The sequence below is a fragment of the Miniopterus natalensis genome, chromosome 10 (assembly GCF_054644295.1).
Source record: "Miniopterus natalensis isolate mMinNat1 chromosome 10, mMinNat1.hap1, whole genome shotgun sequence".
NCBI lineage: Eukaryota > Metazoa > Chordata > Mammalia > Chiroptera > Miniopteridae > Miniopterus > Miniopterus natalensis.
In genome coordinates, this window is record NC_142090.1 from 9,558,166 (window position 1) to 9,577,011 (window position 18,846).

Consider the following 18,846-nt stretch of genomic DNA (forward strand, 5'->3'; position numbering starts at 1 on the left):
ATACCCTGCTTCATTTGCTATGGCATCAACAGACTGCCAAAGGCCTTACATGCTCACCTAAATTCCTCTTCCTTTAACAAGAGACAGAAGATTCCAGGGAAAAAGCCATAGGGCCTGACCAAAACAAGCTGGTGATAAAGGCTGGTACTTAAGTACCTCCACTGTAGTAAGCCTTGGCAGCAATAAAAAAAATAAGTACATTTTAGTCCAGCCGGCGTGGCTCAGCAGTTGAGCATCAACCTGCAATCCAGGAGATCACAATTTGATTCCCGGTCAGGGCACATGCCCGGGGTTGTGGGCTCCATCCCCGGTAGGGGTCATGCAGGAGGCAGCTGATCAATGACTCTCTTTGATCATTGATGTTTCTATCTCTCTCTCCCTTCCCCTCTCTGAATTCAGTAAAAATATATTTAGAAATAAAAAAATTAAGTACATTTTAAAGATGTCTGCCAGATTAACTTTAACCCAGTAGCTTCAATCTTCAAGGTAACAAGATTCTTACATGGAAGTCATTTCAAAATACACCTGGCCCAAGTTTGGCAATATTATTAAAAATTCAAGATGTAAATACATTTTGAACAATAAATTCCACTGCTAGAAATTCATCCTACACATATATTTGCACTTTGTAATTATCTTATATACACAAAGATAAGTTGTAAACAGATGCTCAACTATTTCTAAGCGCATAAAACTAGAAACGATTTAGATGTACATAAAGAGGGGATTAGTTGGCAAAAACATTCACTGAACTATTTTACTTACTTTATTTTACCCTTGACTTCTACTATCCCAGAAAAACAAAGAATTACTGCTATATTAAAGATACATTACTCACAGCCTCTGAGTTATCAATAAATGGATCTGTCTCATCATAGCCAAAGCCTATATCAATTAAATCTTGTAGCCGATCCTTCCGGTGTTTACGTGGTTTCCCACCCTGTAAAGAACAAATATGTTAGACTGATTCAGTACTCATGCTATTTCCATAAAGTCAAAAAATACTTGTTGGGAGAATCTCAATTTCTGTAGATAATCTTCCTTCCAGGAGGTTGAATTTAAGTTCCCCAACACCTTGAATATAAGTTGTGCTTAGGGACTTCCTCCCAAAGACTAGAGTATGAAAAAGAGGAGCCAAAGTAACCTTACAGCAAATAACCTGTGATAAGTCGTGTTGACAAATGTACCCTTGATATCATGTGATAAAAATGGAACTTTACCTTTGTGCTCTTCCTCTCAAAAGCCTATAACCCGTTACAGGTTAACAATTAGAAAAGCATCATGACAAACTAACCCATGGGAAAAACATCAGGCAAACTAATTTGAGGGACATTCTATAAATAACTGACCAATATTCCTCAAAGCTGTCAAGATTATCAAAAACAAGGAAAATATGAAAAACGGTCACCATCTAGTTGAGCCTCAGGAGACACAATGACTAAGTGTGATGTTGTACCTTGGATGGTATCCAGGAGCTAAAAAAGAACATTAGTGGAAAACTCATAAAATCTGAAGAAAACGGGAAGTTTAATTAATAGTAATGCACCATTGTTGGCTTGTTAAAGGTAACAAATGAACTATACAAATGTGAAAATGTTCTAGGGAAGAGTGGGTGAGGACTACATAGGAACGTTTTGTATTATCTTTGAAACTTTCCTATAAATCCAAACTATTCTTATTTTTAAAAGTCATAGAATTATACCCATAGAAATACAAGAAAATGAACCTGGTCGGCGTGGCTCAGTGGTTGAGCATTGACCCATGAACCAGGAAATCTTGGCTGCATTTCCGGTCAGGGTACATGCCTGCGTTGTGGGCTTGATCCCCAGTAGGGGGCACGCAAGAGGCAGCCAATTGATGTACAATCTCACATCCATGTTTCTCTCTTCGCCCTTCCTCTATGAACTATTCTCTGATCACTGATGTTTCTATCTCTCCCTCTTCCTTCCTCTCTCTGAAATCAATAAAAATATATTTAAAAAACAATAAAAAAAATACAAGAAAAGGAAAAATGAGTGCATGCAAAAACTTGTGAAATCTGAAAAGGTCTGTAGCATAGTTAACTGTATTGTGTGAGTGTCAATATCCTAGTTTTGATAACTCTACTTACGTAAAAGATATTACCACTGGGATAAACTGGGTTTTGGGGATAAGGGACCTCTCTGTACTACTATCTGCAGCTTCTTGTGAGTTTATGATTCTTTCTAAATAAAATACATTTTTTTTAAGTAAAACAACAAAAAAACAAAAACAACAAGAACCCGTTACTGTAGATTTCACTTTCTGTGTCACACTTTATGAAGCCTTTTAACTCTGGCTGATTGCAGTATAAAGAACTCATTCTATCTCAGGTATAAAATATTATATGTATTCTAAAAGTTATATACTATAAACTTGTTACAAGTAGTTTAAGTGAGCAGGAAGCCTAAAATTATTGAGGCACTACACTACTAAAACAAGTATTTAAAAAATATTCAAATTTGCTCACTCAAATTTAACTATACTTTCTAAACATCTAACACCTCCCCGGCCCCTGAAGTATTTTGTTGCAGGAGTGGGGTGTGAAGGAGAGGGTGCTGAGAGAGGGGAAAACAATTAGTGCTAAGGATTCTGCCTACCAACATGCCACCACTGAGCCCGAGCAGGTCCTACAGAAACATGAGATGCAACATACAAATTTCTCATTTGGTTTCAATTCTTAAAGTGCATTTCTCTCAATGCAAAGTGGGATTCTAACAGTGAAGGACGGAAAATTTTTGTGTAGCATGGCCCTTAAATAAAAGCAAATTGTTTCACCTTATTTCCATGCAAAGAAACAGTGATCTTTTCCAGTGTTCAATAGAGAAAATGGCTATGCTGGACTTACTGAGAGGTGTTGCCAACATGGTGCCATTCCTTTCTAAGTACTTTGCAAAGGTAATTCTGACTAGTTGCTATGTTTGTATTACATTCTGATGTTGAAACTTAATCCCTATAAACTATGAATCCACTGTATGCTTTTCAGTGGACAAAGCAACACTATTACTATACCACCATTTTATTTTGCTAAATGAGGCCACTTAAAGGCATAATCTCAGAACAAGGACAATCCTTCTCAAGAAATACCCAAACTGCAAGCCGTCCCCACAGTTACTCATTTACAAATTACCTTCTCCCACCTGAGTTTCTCATTTTATTCATTCTATTTTTCTGCCTTAAAACTTTATTATTTGCTAAAATTAAAAAGGCTGGTGATATCAAGTGTTAACCAGGGGAGGAAGTGAAACTCTCCCACATAGCTGGCTGTATTGGCGCCAACAGTGGATAGGTGTACTTAGTACAGGCGCCAATACAGTCACATGGAATCTGTTCCAGGGTGTTAGTTCCTTTATTCTGTTCTCTTGGCTCAACATATAAGTGAAATCATATGGTATCTGTCTTTCTCTGACTTATTTCACATAGCATGATACCCTCCAGGTCCAACTATGTTGTCAGAAATGATATCTTTCCTTTTTCTTTTTTTACTGTCAAGTAACATTCCACTGTATATATGTACCTAGTGCAGCTATATTCATAGCAACCAAAAACTGAAGACAGGTCAATGCCCATCATCTGATGAATGGATCTGGATTATTACCCAACAAAGAGGAAGGAACTACTGATACATGCAACACATGGATGAATTTCAAAAGCATTATGCCAAGTGAAAGGAGCATAAGAGTCTAAGATTCCATATACAGGAAACTCTAGAAAAGGCAACAAAGTTCCAAAAACCTACAGTGACAGGAAGTAGATCAGAGGTCAGGGCTGGAGGGAGAGGGTTATCTGTAAAGAAATAAAAGGGAACTTTCTAGGGTGATGAAATTCTTCTATATCATGATTGTGGTAGTGGTGACAGAACTGTGTGCATTTGTCAAAACTCATCAAACTGTACACTTAAAATGGTTAAGCTGTATTTAATTATATTTCAATAATGCTGATTTTTTAAATCCCTCATGATTATTTCTTCTCTGTCCTTCCAAAAAGTTCTGTTCATATGATTGTTCACCCCCACAGCTTTTTCCCATTCTGCCTTGGCTGTAATGCTATTGTTTTTCACTTAAACATAATGAATGTCTTAATAAGCTCCTCCTCTCCTCCCTTATCCTCAGTTTATCCTACATAATATCAACTAACTGATATTCCTAAAATACCACTTCATATCATTCCCCTGCTCAAAATGCTTCAGGAGCATCCTACCTATTATAAGATAAATCCAAAACCCTTATTATGGCATTAATAAGATGGTATGTGTTGGCTCAAAGTAACTTTCCAACTTTTTTTTTACAATTTTCCATCTTGAACACTTTGATCCATTCAATCTATCCACTCCCCAAACACACTGCTTATCTTTCCTCTTTCTTTTCCCCTTATTTGGAATAATCCCTTAATCTTTTCTAAATTTCTCCCACCTTCACAGCTCAGCCCAAGTTTTAAATCTTTTCTCCTTGATGCTCTCTACTTAAAACCACGATGATCTTTTTCTGCTGTCCTAACATACTTTTTTGTCTAGGCATTAGCTGCCTATAAGATTTACCTAGGGAAAACTAAAAAAGAGACAACAAATAGATTCTGTAGTAATAGGCAGAATCAGACATGTGCATAAGTACAAATAACTTATGTACAATTAGAGATTTAGGAACATTTTAAGTCTGGTCAAGGCGACCAACAGTTACCACAGGAAACTTTAGCTGTTAATAGTTCTGAGTCCATAACTATATACCTGCAGTAAATGGTTAAATAAGTAAATGTGAATCTTATCAATGATAGTAAATAAATATCTAAAGCTTTACTTAATTATAATTGTATTAATCTTACCAAAATGCCTCTCAGAAAGGATCGTACAAATTTAAGATCTTTACCAACCATTGCATCAATTATAGGGCCATAACAATGATAAAGGTATAAATTATATAAACTATGACACATCCATTCAATGTTAATAACCATTTTAAAACAACATGGACAAGGAATATTTCCTATTATAGAAGGCAACAAAAGCAGTTTAACAAATGTCATGTAGAGTTCAGACTATTCACAGAAAAGGTAGTATTAACGTTCTCTAAGCATTTGGGAGTGTTAACCTGTTAATACTGGAGACAACATTAAAATAACAAGATATTGCTTTTTCAACTATCATACAAACAGTGGGACCTAACTTATGAAAAACACATCAATATATGTCAACACATGTATAATGTTCAAAGAATCATAACAAGCAAATAACTATGGTTATTAGCAATGGAAAACAACATAATTGGAGACAGTGGTGAAGAAAAACTTTGGCTTAATATGTATTACTTGAATTTGTTTTTAATAACAGGAATGTATTCATGTATTACTTGGGTGATTTAAAAAAAGTAAGTGCAAGAGAGCATACATGCACACATGCATTTTAAAGAGCTCTAAAACAGGTGGAGAACATCCGGCCCGCGGGCCAAAATCATTTGGTCTGGCCCTGCCAAGGCAACCGCAGGCGGGCTGGAAATTTGATAAATATTGGTGCTTTTTTCACAGCTGACTTTTAAGCTGATAATTTTGTATGGCCCAGGAATGATGTTATAAATGTTCAAACTACCCTTGGCAGGAAAAAGGTTCCCCACCCCAGCTCTAAAAGGATAAGACTCAGAGCCTTCCTTAACTGTTGTTATGCCTGGCAGTGGGCTTAGAGATGATTAGGGGATTTTTATTGCCTTTCTTTATCTGTGTTTATACATACTTTGAAATAAGTATTTACATACACAGAGATCTCTAGGACAAAAGCCTCAAACAGTGATTCTCTCTGAGGAGGACACCATTAGGTGGGAGTCAGGGGTAAAAAGGTTTACTTTTCATCATATTATCTTCTGAATTTTTATTAAGTACAACAAATTTTATTTTCTGAGGTCTGGCCACCACATGTGCAACAGGATTCAGTTACTGACTCCAGTCCCACCTTGGGGAAAGAGCTTTGGATAACGTGTATTTGACACACCCATGCCTGGGTATTTAAGCAGCTCTCCCTAAAATCTCTCTCCAATAGCCAGGGTTACACAGCCTTTGCTCTATCCATGAATGGCTTTCTGTCAAAGCCTTTACTGTCAGGCATCTCCAGTTACCTCCTTCATCTCCGAGGCCACCAGTTTCTTTCCTCAGTTTCTTTTCCTCACACTCTGACCACAACTGGAAAAACTCCCCTGGCTGCCTCCTGCCTCCCCCCTCCCCTTTCATATTCTCCAACTTCAGTTCCCTGGTTCCCCAATTACACAAAAAGTCAGTGACGTGCAAATGGTTTAAACTGGAACCAAACTTCTGACAGTTGCCTAAAAGGCACAAACCAGTTAATTCACAAGTATTAAAATTTCACCTAAAGGAACTAAAAATAGACTGGCAAAGAATGTTTTTATAGTGTCTTCCCTCCCAGGCTTATTTTGAAGTACTCTCTTTTTCAGCATCCTTAGCAAGAGTACTCCCTGCAACAGAATCAAAGTCTTAACTTGATAAATTCTCTGGATCTCTGCAGTTGGTGTTAACAGTTTACACAATAAATACATCTTATAAAAATATTAAATGGACCAAATTTTATAAACCCTTGAATTTTTGCTGCATCTAAAATGAAGAAATCCCTTTAAGTCTATTCCCCTAGGGCATTAGTTCACTATGACTCAGAAGAAAATTACTGAGTCATTAGTACCTGCTTAACTTGATATTCAGTGTTTCAAGCCAATGCAGTCTGATTACAGTGTAACACTAAGCTGGAAACATACAAGTAAACAACATATTCTTAGTACAGGACCCCCTACTGCCTCCAGGAAATAAGAAATCTAACTAGTAACCAACCTTCATTGATCACCTATGTTGCTAAGACTCCAGTCTTACAATTGAGAAGAAAATATCCCCTGATCACAAAGTTTCGCTACTTGTCCCAGTCCTGTTATAACCCAATATTTCTCCACCTCTGCCGATTCTCTCAACTACCAATAGAAAATGGAAGAGACTTAAGTCGGTGGAAAGAGAGCCAAGAGCTGATTTCACAGCACAGAAATAGTATACCCAGATTTCTATAATCACCTCTTAAAGATACAGGGCCTTACCCCCAAATACCCTAAAACTGCTGATCCTCAATTGTTCCTAAAGGATTTAAGGAAGTTAAAGAGAGTTACTCAGCTCAGAGAGGACAAGGAATTAAAAGGGCAAGTCAAGGCAAGTGATTACAATCAGTAACTGCAATAAAGAAACTATTATTTGAATTGAATTCTTCCTTGCCCTTTTTAACACCCCTCTCATTTTGTTTTAAAATGTTATTATTTTATGTTTTTATTGTATATGTAATATCATACTGTTGGTCTATAGAAACTAAATACACTGTTACTTGTGTTGTGTAAGTAGAGTTTATTTTGTGGTGGTGGTAACAAGTTTGCCCAAACTGCTCCCAAAGCCCCACCAAGTTGATCCTTAATGACCAGCCACAACATAAGGCCAAAACAAACAGGAAAACCAGCCAAGGAAGATCTGAAAAAGCTGTAACCCCTTGGCAAGCGTGGATGATCAACGAATAAATAATGTCAGTAGCTGATAGAGCTCTTTTTTTTAAATGTTTTTACTGAATTCAGGAAGGAAGGAAGAGGGAGAGATAGAAACATCAATGATGAGTGTGTCATGATTGGCTGCCTACTGCATGCTCCCTACTGGGGGATTGAGTCTGCAACGTAGGCATGTGCCCCGACCAGGAATTGAACCATTATCTCGTGGTTCACGGGTCAACGCTCAACCACTGAACCACACCAGCTGGGCACTGGTAGAATTCTTAAAACTCCCAAAGACTGCATAAATGCTTTCTAGCACCCACTTGTGTCAGTCCCGTATTTGAGAACACTTAATAACCTATAATTATTTTAAGTTTAAATACATATCCTTTCCACTTGGTCGAGCAGTACTTACTATGAAGAAGTCACTCACTGGAAATTATAGTTATTCTAAGACACTACCATTCTTTAAAACCACTCTGGGAAAAATCAGTTTTAAAGTCACACCAAAATAAACAATAAGTAAGTAAAGACTTTATGAATATACTTCGTTTTTTAGTAAAAGCAATGTTACTTCCATTTTATCAACTGTTTTATTTATAAGACTATTCAGAAATTACTTTCATACCATGAACATACTCTTATCCTTCCCTTTACAATAAATACACAGCTACTAGACTCTGAGAGTCCAAAATCACATGAATTAAGCATCAAAGGTGATATTCAAAGTCTACATAGTATAGTAAGTAGACTTTAAAGTCATAATGTGATTTCATAAATGCTAATAAATGCCTGGCAGAATACATATCTTTCTATTCAGAGAGTCATTCAGATTCAAATAATCTTAACTCAGCCCTGCTAGGCACCAGATATTGTGCTAAGCACTTTCAATTAGATTACCAAATTTATATCCAATTCTAGGATAGCATGATCTTTCAAGATGGCTGGGGTAAAATAGAAAAACACACACTAAAAGATATCTTCCAACCATCTGCCCTAGAAGGGTTAGAAAACAAATCTACACCCATCAAACACAATCTTATTCTCTGTTCTAGAATATATGAAAAAGCATACTTTAGAAAAAGCATACTCAACCTAGAAACCATATAAAAACGGAGTTGGAAACTAGGATATTTAGCCTTAATATTTGGAGCCTTGAAACTGTGAATAAGGAAAGGCAGGGGCCCACACAGTTACTAAGACAAATTTGGAGCCCATAGAGTAGTAGTAGAAATGTAAAAACTTGGACCTAGCTATTTAGTAAGATTCATGTACAACAACCAATTTAGTAAAAGCTAGGTCATAATGCCCTTTTCCCAAAAAAAACCCCAAAACATTTTGCAATTGATGTTGAACATGCACTGTCACATCACCTAAAAAGCAACACAACAGGAAATAGGACACAGGCAATAAAAATAGGACAGAATAGGGAAAGAAAACCACAAACCATTTAATACAGGGTGTTCCTTTTACAAGTTTATACTCCCTGTAATTTCTATTAACACTGCTTTTCAGCTACCACATCTGTCTCAATCCTTCTACCCCGAGCAACTGCTACAAGAGAAATGGCACATCCTGCACTCTAGGTTACCCTTCCCTTCCCCCTTAAGGGGCAGGCTATGCCACCGCATGCCATTCCTCTCCAGCACAACCAACAGCTACACATGCAAAAGACTACAAAAAAACCATAAACTTGCCTCTCGGACCTTCCACCAACCACAGAATTCATCACTAGCATCACCCTTTATCTTTCCCCAAACCTGGAAACCCCCAATTGAATCTAACTTATCAGTTCTCTGAAACTTCTTACAAACACATTCTCCTCCACACAGAAATGGCACAGCCTCCCACATGCACCCCCAACCACTCTGCTCACAGAGGAGAAAAGGCAAAATATAAAAGTAGATAGACTGGTGAGTTAAATATATGAGGAAAAAAATAGTAAAGCAAGTTTACCAAGGTCTCAAACAAGGCCTTGCGAATTTGGCCCACAGATGTATGTTGTTTGGCCCACTAAGTTGTTCTAATTAGAAACCAACATTTAAAAGAAAGAAATGTTAAGGAGACTTGTCTTGGGATGGTGAACACACAATACAATATACAGATGGTGTATTCTAGAATTGTACACCTATATAACTTTATTAACCAATGTCACCTCAGTAAGTTCAATAAAAAGTAAAATAATAATAATAAAGAAAGAAAAGAAAGAGATGTTAGAGGAACCTAAGCCAAAGTTCCTGCAGAGTAACAAAGGAATGGAGCTGAGAAGCAGCTGGCGCTTTAGACAGGGCACACACTATTTGCTATTTGGGACAACTGTACACATTTATTGCCCATCTGGCCTACTTCGCTGATTGAGCAGCAAAAATCTTGGGGACTCCTGAATTTGCTACTCCTGAACTATAGGACAGTAAACAAAGTCAATAAAGATTTCCATTTGTTGTATAAGAGTCATCTTTTTTGAGAGCCTACACTGGACAAGGTATCTTCTCCCAGGTCATTTTTGGCCTGGTGATTTTCTTAAAAAGTTCCAAATAATTTGTTGTGGGACCACAATAGTTAAGAAAAATCAGTTACAAGTGACTGAAGGACCAGAGATAAAGGCCATTTGGAATACAATGCCTGAGCTAAAACATCAAAATCAGTGAGGTATTCAATTAACAGAGGTTAAAATCCTATAGATATTTAAAAGGACTTATGACATGTACAGAATTAGACAGAGAAGTTCTCCACAAGAGTGATATGTTTAAGTGACTAAACATAAACATATGTTCCAGTTAGATAGCACTTTCAATATTTTGAACATTAATGTTCTATTTTTTTCATCCAATGTTGATAAAACTCTTGTGCTATAAGGTTGGCTAAGCAGATTTTTTTGCCCCTCAAAAGTACCAAAGCATAGAAAAGCCAAGAGCCTTCACTAAGGTCGCCAGAGTTAATATGGTGAAGATAGGATCAGAATCCAGTTGTGTTAACTCCTAAATCCTGTGCGCCTTCCACTATAATACACTGCCACTACTGCCTCTCATCTACCACTACCCTACAAAGGGTAGAAAAGCTATTCCAAGGACCACAGAGAAATGTTGTTTCACCAGGAGACTGAAAGTACCCATTCAATGACGCTGCACCAAAGTCTCCAAAATTCACTCTGATTTCAAGAACAGAACTGGCCCTTCACTCACTTTCAAATCCCCAGAGGACAGTCATTCATTCTGTAGGAACTGCTTAGTACTGCATCTGTGTATCTTAATATCTCTTGTATTATCAATTATTTTGAAAAATTTTCCAGGGAAGGGCAACTAATATGCCCTTTTTGTGTCCAATGTAAATGGTCATATACTTCATTATTTACACTCAAAATTTAACAAATAACTCATCTCTCATTCCAAGAAACAAAGGCTGGAAGCAACCTCCAGTAATTTTCAGATATAATGACAAAGACATTAAATTATGATACGAAGGAAACAAAAATAAGAAGAAAAGGCAGCTCGGGACCTGAGTCTTACTTGTGTTTTATAAGCCGTGAAGAATTAAGGCCTCTTTTTTCTCTTATCAGCCGGAAAAAAATTAGAAAATATAATTTTGACAGGTTAACATTTTGCAGATTTTACACACAATACTTCAAAGATTTTTTTTTTTTATCCTCACCCAAGGGTATTTTCTCCATTGCTTCTCAGAGAAGGGGGGGGCGGAGAGAGACATCGATGTGAGGGAGACACGCTGACCGGATGCCACAGCACGCACCCAGGCCAGGCCGGGCATTGAGCCTGCAGCACATGCTGGGGTTGCGGGCTCGATCCCCAGGAGGGGGCGTGCAGGAGGCAGCTGATCAATGACTCTCTCATCACTGATGTTTCTATCTCTCTCCCTCTCTCTCTCTCTGAAATCAATATATTTTTAAAAAAAAGATTCTTTTACTTAAAAATATAAATATACGTATGTTATAGATTACAATATACATACTGACATCTGAATTTGCTGTCCTTGAACACCAATAAAAATATTTGTTTTAGCCTAATAATTTTCTTCTTTTATTATTATTTCCTTTAATCCTCACACAAGGATATGTTTATTGATTTTACAGAAGGCAGGGGGGAGAGAGAGAATCATTGTTGTGATAGAGAACCATACATGCCCCGACTAGGGGGTCGAACCCACAACCTTGGTATGTGCCCTGACCAGGAACTGAACCCACAACCTTTTAGTGTATGGGAAGACACTCCAATCAACTGAGCCACCCCGCCGGGGCCCTGATTTTCTTAAAAGGTTCCAAGTAATTTGTTATAATATATATATTTAATGCTCATAATATTCATGGCATGCTTTTAGGTTTAAGCACATAAAGCCTTCCTTCATGAGGCAGGGCATTTTAAATTTTTACTTCAAATGAAAATTAGTGAGTAACTAAAATAAAAATCTAGAGAAGAAATAGAGCCCCTTAATTTGGATTAGAATAATAGTAACATTTATCCCTGCACAATTAAAGTGCCTGAATATACACCAAAAAGAAACAAACACAATCTACTGTAGCACAGAATATTTAAAGTACATAAATTTTAAAGGTAAACAAAAAACTTCCAAAAAAAATGTCATGGTGCCTTTTAAAAAATATATATATATATCTTTACTGATTTCAGAGAGAGGAAGGGAGAGGGAGAGACAGAAACATCAATGATGAGAGTCATTGATCGGCTGCAGCCCGCAACCTGGGCAAGTGCCCTGACCGGAAATCGAACCCGGAACTCCTGGATCCTAGGTTGATGCTCAACCGCTGAGCCACACCTGGCTAGGTTCATGCTGCTTCTGACTAATTCTGATCCCAGGGGCCTACACACATTCATTCTCTTAACCTCTTTTTTTTTAAACGTTTTTACTAATTTTAAAGATAAGAGAGGAAAGGAGAGGGAGAGAGAGAGAGAGAAACATTGATGAGTGAGAATCATCGATTGGTTGCTTCTTGCATACCACCTACTGGGGATTGAGCCCACAACCAGGGCATGTGCCCTGACTACGAATCCAACTGGCAACCTCACTGTGCATGGGACGACTCTCAACCAACTGAGCCACACCAGCCAGGGCAATTCTCTTAAACTCTTAAGAGGCAGGCAGGGTTGAGAACTACTACACCAAGGGGATTAAAGCAGCATTCGCACCAGCAGTGGAAAGGGCAAAGGATTAGAGCTACACATAGCTGGATATGCAGCCTAGTTCTTGCCACTGTGTGACCTTAGATCAGTTACTTACCTTGAGCTCAGAGTCTTATTTTCTTCATCTGTAAAATGTAGTCAATACCACTTACCTTGTAGTTTTGTTTTAAGGATTGGAGATAATATATGTTAAGCAAACTGCCTGACTCTATAAGGAATAAAATAACAATGGCTACTATTATAGCCATCATAAACCTATCAGAATCTTTATTTGGCTGTCTATAACCATTTATTTGGATTCAACTTGTGAGAACAAAATAAAGTGGACAATGAATATTATACACCCTCTCAACCAGTCACAGAAAGAAAATAGGTCAACAGGATAAAATTACCTAAGTGAACACTTTATTATACTCACATATTTCATTTCAAACTTCTTAGCCAACATTTCCACTTCTTGCCTCTCCTGATGCTCATCATTAAATGGGTCTTCTGTGTGAATGGGCTTTTTCTGATTCAAAGTGAGTAGGGGGAAAAACAGAAGTATTACTATTAATTTAATCAGAGTTGAATACATCCTTAAATTTACTAATGAAAATCAACTTTTCCAAATATTAACAAATAAGTTAGAAGCATTTCTAGTTAAAAGTAACTAGAAAGAAATGTTGGTTTGAAGTAAAAAATACTTAGTGTTAATGGATTCTTATACATTCTAGTTTTTTGGTGGTTAAGAACTTAATACAAATTGTCTCCACTGTAAAATGATCATATAGTCACCCCATCCAAAGGCAGACAAAACAACCCCAAGAAAATTAGGTAAAAATAAAAATCCCACTTATAACTCTAGTTTGAGATCATCCCAACAAAGAATAACTGCTTTGGTCAGGAAATGCTTCTAAAGGGATCTCTAGGTTATTAACTTAGAGTCAGCATTTAATCATCTGCCCTGTGTTATCACTATATTATCTATAGGTGCTTTGGCTTTCTGCAGAGGCCCAGCATCAAGCTCAACCTCTATATCACCTACATCCTGTCAATGGATGGGAATACATTCTATTCTTAAACAAAGCTAGAAAAGTGAAATCATTGCAAATAGAAAACATTACATGGTTTACTTCTAGCAGGGGAGAGTGAAAGTTTATTATAAATAAATGTTTTTTAAAAACACACACAGCTAGGATCCCACATTTTCCATTTTAACCAAAACAAAATATAAACAGTAAACAAAACAAACAAAAAGATAAATCACATCCTTTACTCAAGTTTACTATTTTAGCAGACACATTCCATATATATGGTTTTTCAATATACAAAAAAGCCAAGATAACTATGAGATAATTGACTAGAGAGTTATTTTTAATAAAAAAGGGAGGCTAGATGTTTTTACTGAAGTAGCATCTTAAGTAATTAAAAATGAAAGCATTTGACAGCTGAAGTACTGGATACAGATTTGGTTAACCCTGAAGAACAAGAAAAAAATGCAGAAGGGACAAATATCTGCACACTGAAACTGAGACACTTCATTCTGGATACAAAGGCTGAGATACAATAAGTCTAAAAAATATGACCGAAAAAGTGAACAGAATAAATGCAAAACAACTCAACATGTCTAGGGCATTAGAATAAACGGGTGCTCTTTAAAGTTTAAAGGAAATTAATTTCAGAATTAATTTTCCAGATAATTGTAATAAGTAATAAACTTACAGAATCCTCTATCCGAACAGGAGTTACCAATGGAAAATATAAACATGATTTGAAAGGAAATAAATTAGTCGGAACAGATTGCTAATAAAATAATAAATACTAGGCATGTTCGGGGTTCAGCCTTATGTTGAGACAAAAGTGAAGGACAGTGAGCAACCACCATGCCTTGCCATTATAAACTGTTCCCTCATGTCACTGTGAAGTCCAGATACTAGGTAGGCTGTACTACTGGTCTGATCCATTTTACGTGCGCAAACATAAACACATGGATATATATTTTTTAATAAGAACACCTGATATACCATTCTAAAATATTTTATGTAGACTTCATATAGGCATCAAAAGTAAATCTCATAGTTACTCAAGAGTCTACAAATATAACTTTACAAAAACTGACTCACTTTCCTTTCAGTTAAGAAATAACCCCCTACCCAGAATCAAGGCTCTAAGTATGCTATGTGCTTTTCAGGTGAAAAAGATCTGAAAATTAGTAAATATGAAAATTACCAACTGCTACCAGGCAAAACTGAGGCAATAATTTTGTCCTTTGACCTTAACTCAAAACCATTTTCAGGTGATCTTTCATATATGTTACCCAAAATATGCAATATAAAAAGCAATGGGCCCTGGTTGGTGTGGCTCAGTTGGTTGAGCATCAACCTATGCACCAAGAGGTCACCAGTTTGATTCCCAGTTAGGGCACATGCCCAGGTTTCGGGCTTCATCCCCAGTAGGGGGCATGCAAGAGGCAGCCATCCATGTTTCTCTCCCCCATCTCCTTTCCTTTCTCTCTAAAATCAACTTAAAAAAGAAAAAAAGCCACATGTTTTTTTAAAAAAGCAATGGAATACAACAGAATTCTGTAACAGTATAATCACATTAACACTATTATCGTTTATTTTTCCTTTTATAGTAGATGTTCAATTACTCATTCTGAATATACAAAAAAAGCCACAACAAATGTATGTTCTGGTTAAGTGATTTTCCGGTTTACTAAGAGTTAAAAAAAATTTATTGTGTATCAATTACTGCCAAAATGTATTTCTAAATTGTACTATTTCCCTTTAGCCAGAAATGGTAAACAAATTAATCTTTCAGGATAGTGATGATTGCAATGCCTCAGTCACCATCCTGAACCACCTCAATCAGGACTCAAGACTCTACAGAGGCAACAAAGGTTAAGGGTTTAGCTAACCTGTGTCCTGACAACCTGGGAGGAGGTTTCGATTCTCATACTTTGCCAACACATGTTCATTAATTGTGCTTTCCCTCATTAATAAAAAATATAAAGGATAGAAAAAATTCTTTACTGCATTCAGTTAATCAGGGTTTTACTGTTCATTTTGTATTTATGAACGAGGATAATTTAAATACACCCCAATATAGATGGTGTTCACAGGTAACAAATTTCCTATACCTACACCTATCAACTTAAGGATCTGAAGCTAAATCTTCTTATTCAAGGATAGATGGTTATTTCAAAATTTTAGAATCTTTTTCTCTTAATTTTCTCTCTTCCTCCCCTTTCTACTCTTACCCTGCTATATGGTATGTTGTTCAATTACAATAACTCAAAATTCAAGCTATTTGGAAAATATTACAACATCCCTAAAAGTAACTGGACTCCCCCTGAGGGGAAGAAAAACCAAATTTAAATTTGGGAATTGTCACTTTCCAGACCAATTTTTTTTTTTTAAATATGTTTTTACTGATTTTTAGAGAGTAGTGGAGAAGGAGAGACAGAAACATCAACATTGATCAGCTGCCTCCTGGACGCCCCCTGGCAAGGGATCAAGCTCCAAACCCGACCAGAATCTGTGTCTCAGCACATGAATCCATGCTCAACCACTGAGCTACACTGGCCAGGCTTCAGGCCAGTTCTAACGTCCATAATTTGCTTTTTGATGGTCTCTCTTCCTAGGATTTCCTTTCCTAGGTCTAGGACTTTATTTTCGAAAAGTGTTTTCTACAATTATGTAATGAGTATGTTCGTTGGACGCAATCATAGGAAAATCTGATAAGTCTTTGTTGCAAAGATGCATTAGCCTCCTCCTTTGTTGAGTGGAGATAATGGTTCCTACCTCATGGAGTTCTGCTGTGTGAAACTCGATAAATTATGCACCATACTTAGAACTAGCACGCTGTAAGAACTCAGTAAATGTTAGCCATTCTTATGTATTTTTACCCAAAAAGGATGCTTTTCATCTGCAACTTATAAAACAGATTAGGGAACAAAACTGCAAGCCTACTTAGATTACAAAATGAAATACTACTTGAAAAATGATCCGATTCAATAGTTTCAAAAAATTTGGGGGGAGAAAAATGACGCGACGTTTATAAACAGGGGCACTAAAACGAGTCTAAAGGGCAGGATGTTATGAGGAAGTGACCAAAATGATCTCTATCCTTAATTCATTTTGGTTGAAAACATTTAGTAATGATCTGACCACACAACATTTGTAAATAATGGTCAAAAGATTAGCTGCCCATAAAATAAACAAAATCTGGTGACATTGTTTAAAATGATATTTTTAAACTAAGAAGTCATTCATTTCAACTATAAAGATAGTTGAGGACAAAAAACAGAACTCCACTAGACCTGTACAAGAGCAAAACCTAATAAAGAACATAACTTCTAAACAAGAGGAAATTGTTCTCTTATTACTGTTATTCTACCATTTCCCTTTTTAATTTACTTCCGAAAATCATGAACGCACAATAAAAATTACAATTACAACAAACCTCTCTTCTATCTCCATTGCTCACCAGTTCCATCACAGCTATTTCTTTTCAGTAAAGTTTTAAAAAATTCAAAGCTAAGATTTCTTTCATCATTCTCCAAAAATTACAGTGGCCAAATGCAATGCCCTCCAACTCGAACCTATAAACTAATGATATGCATTCAAATAAGAAAAGGAAAGTAGGCGCCAAATAAAACACCATTCAATTACAGTATGGACAAACCCAGGAGAAAACAAAGATAAAAAGGCCCACCAATACCAACACGAGAGAGAAAAACAAGTAACCAGACAACTAACATTTCTCCTTCATTCTTAAAGCGGAATTCTTAGTCTGAAAATGTTTAGATTACTTCCAAATCCCGTTCCATTAAGAAAAATCCTCCACGCTCACACGCGCATCTCAGCAGCCACAGCGCCAAGCGTAACAAATGGAGACGAAGACGAGGATAATGCTGGAGGGGTTACACAATTTCCCTGCTTGATTGGGGGGGCGTGTCCCCCTAGGTTTTCTCTTCCTTTCCACTGGAAAGGACAGCTGGAGCTCCACACGGAAAACCCACCCACACAACTTGCAGGGCCCTCAGATTTTGTGTGGGGAGCAGAAAGGAAGGAGGAAAACCTGATGTTTCTCGAAAGGTGCAGAGGAAAACCGGCTCGGAGCGGCTTTCGGCGCACGATGGGGGTCAGTGGAGCCGGGTGGGAGCCTCGGCTAACCCTGGGGAGCAGAGGAAAGCAGCACCAACCACTCGTCCACCCGCTCGGCCCCGACCCCCTCCAGCCAACCCTCCGGGGCGACCCGAGACGCGCAGGGTGGGCGTCAGAAAGTGCAAACCACTGGGGCAGGCGGCCGGGTCCTGAGGCTCCCGGGGTCTGGGGGGTGAGGGAGGAACCTTCTGTACCCGTTGTTCTCCGCACAAGAGCAGCTCCGGGTAACTGAACTCCACGCAGCTCTCGTCGGTGGGGTCCTTGAGCACCAGCTCCAGGCGCACCGTCTCCCTCGGCGGCCTCCGCTGCGGCTCGGGCCGGGACGCCGGCTCCCGCGGCGGGGGCGGCTGCAAGTGCAGCTGCGGGAGCGGCGGCGGAGGCGGCGGCGGCTCGGGCCGCGGGGGCTCGCGCTGCAGCGACATGGGCGGCTCGGCGCGGCTGACCTCGCGCTGGGGGAGCGGCTTCTCCCGCGGCGGGGGCTGCGCGTCCGACCGGGGGGCAGCCTCCCGCGGGACCGACTGCTCCGTCCGGACCGGCTCGCGGTGCGGCTGCGACTGCGGCTCCAGCCGGGGGGGCTCGCGAGGGTACTCGGGCTCGCGCTCGGCCCCCGGGTACTCGGCCTCGCGCCGCCTCACCGGTGACAGGCTAATAAACGCTACTCTGCGCGGCTCCGCCATCCCTACTGTTCTGGCCCTCTGCCCTCGCTCGCGCCGGCGGTCGCTTCTACGCCGAGTTGTTTGCCTGCTCGCCCTTCCTCTTGCTCTCCGTCGCTTTTTTTCCCTCCACCACCCTCAGCAGTCTCCGCCGACGCCACCGTGAGTGCGGACCGTGCCCCCTTCCCCGCCACTATGTTCTCATGGGCTCCACCGCCATCGCCAGGGTCGCCGCAGCCGCCATGTTGGATCCCCCACATAAATAGAAGCAGGCCGCTGAGCGGGCGCATGCGCACTCGGGAGACGCTCGCGTCCACCGTCGTGGCTGTGGCTCCGTGTTCCTTTCCTGCCAACAGTCTAGGAGTCCAGACAG

General features: G+C 38.9%; 1 protein-coding gene across 3 annotated transcripts in view; it reads right to left on the reverse strand.

Annotated features, from left to right (window-relative positions):
* Window positions 1–18,571, reverse strand: part of UBN2 (ubinuclein 2) — a 79,365-nt gene extending 60,794 nt beyond the window's left edge. For 2 of the 3 annotated variants that reach the window (XM_087820990.1, XM_016220341.2), the window contains exons 1-3: window positions 18,015–18,568; window positions 13,089–13,181; window positions 839–940 (exon numbers count right to left, since the gene is read on the reverse strand). In XM_087820990.1, coding sequence (XP_087677116.1) covers window positions 839–940; window positions 13,089–13,181; window positions 18,015–18,497 — 678 coding nt within the window. In that variant the 5' untranslated portion in view covers window positions 18,498–18,568. Of the gene's footprint in view, window positions 1–838; window positions 941–13,088; window positions 13,182–18,014 lie in introns of all 3 variants that reach the window. The other variant, XM_087820989.1, reaches the window with a different exon arrangement.
* Between the last annotated feature and the right edge of the window lie 275 nt (window positions 18,572–18,846).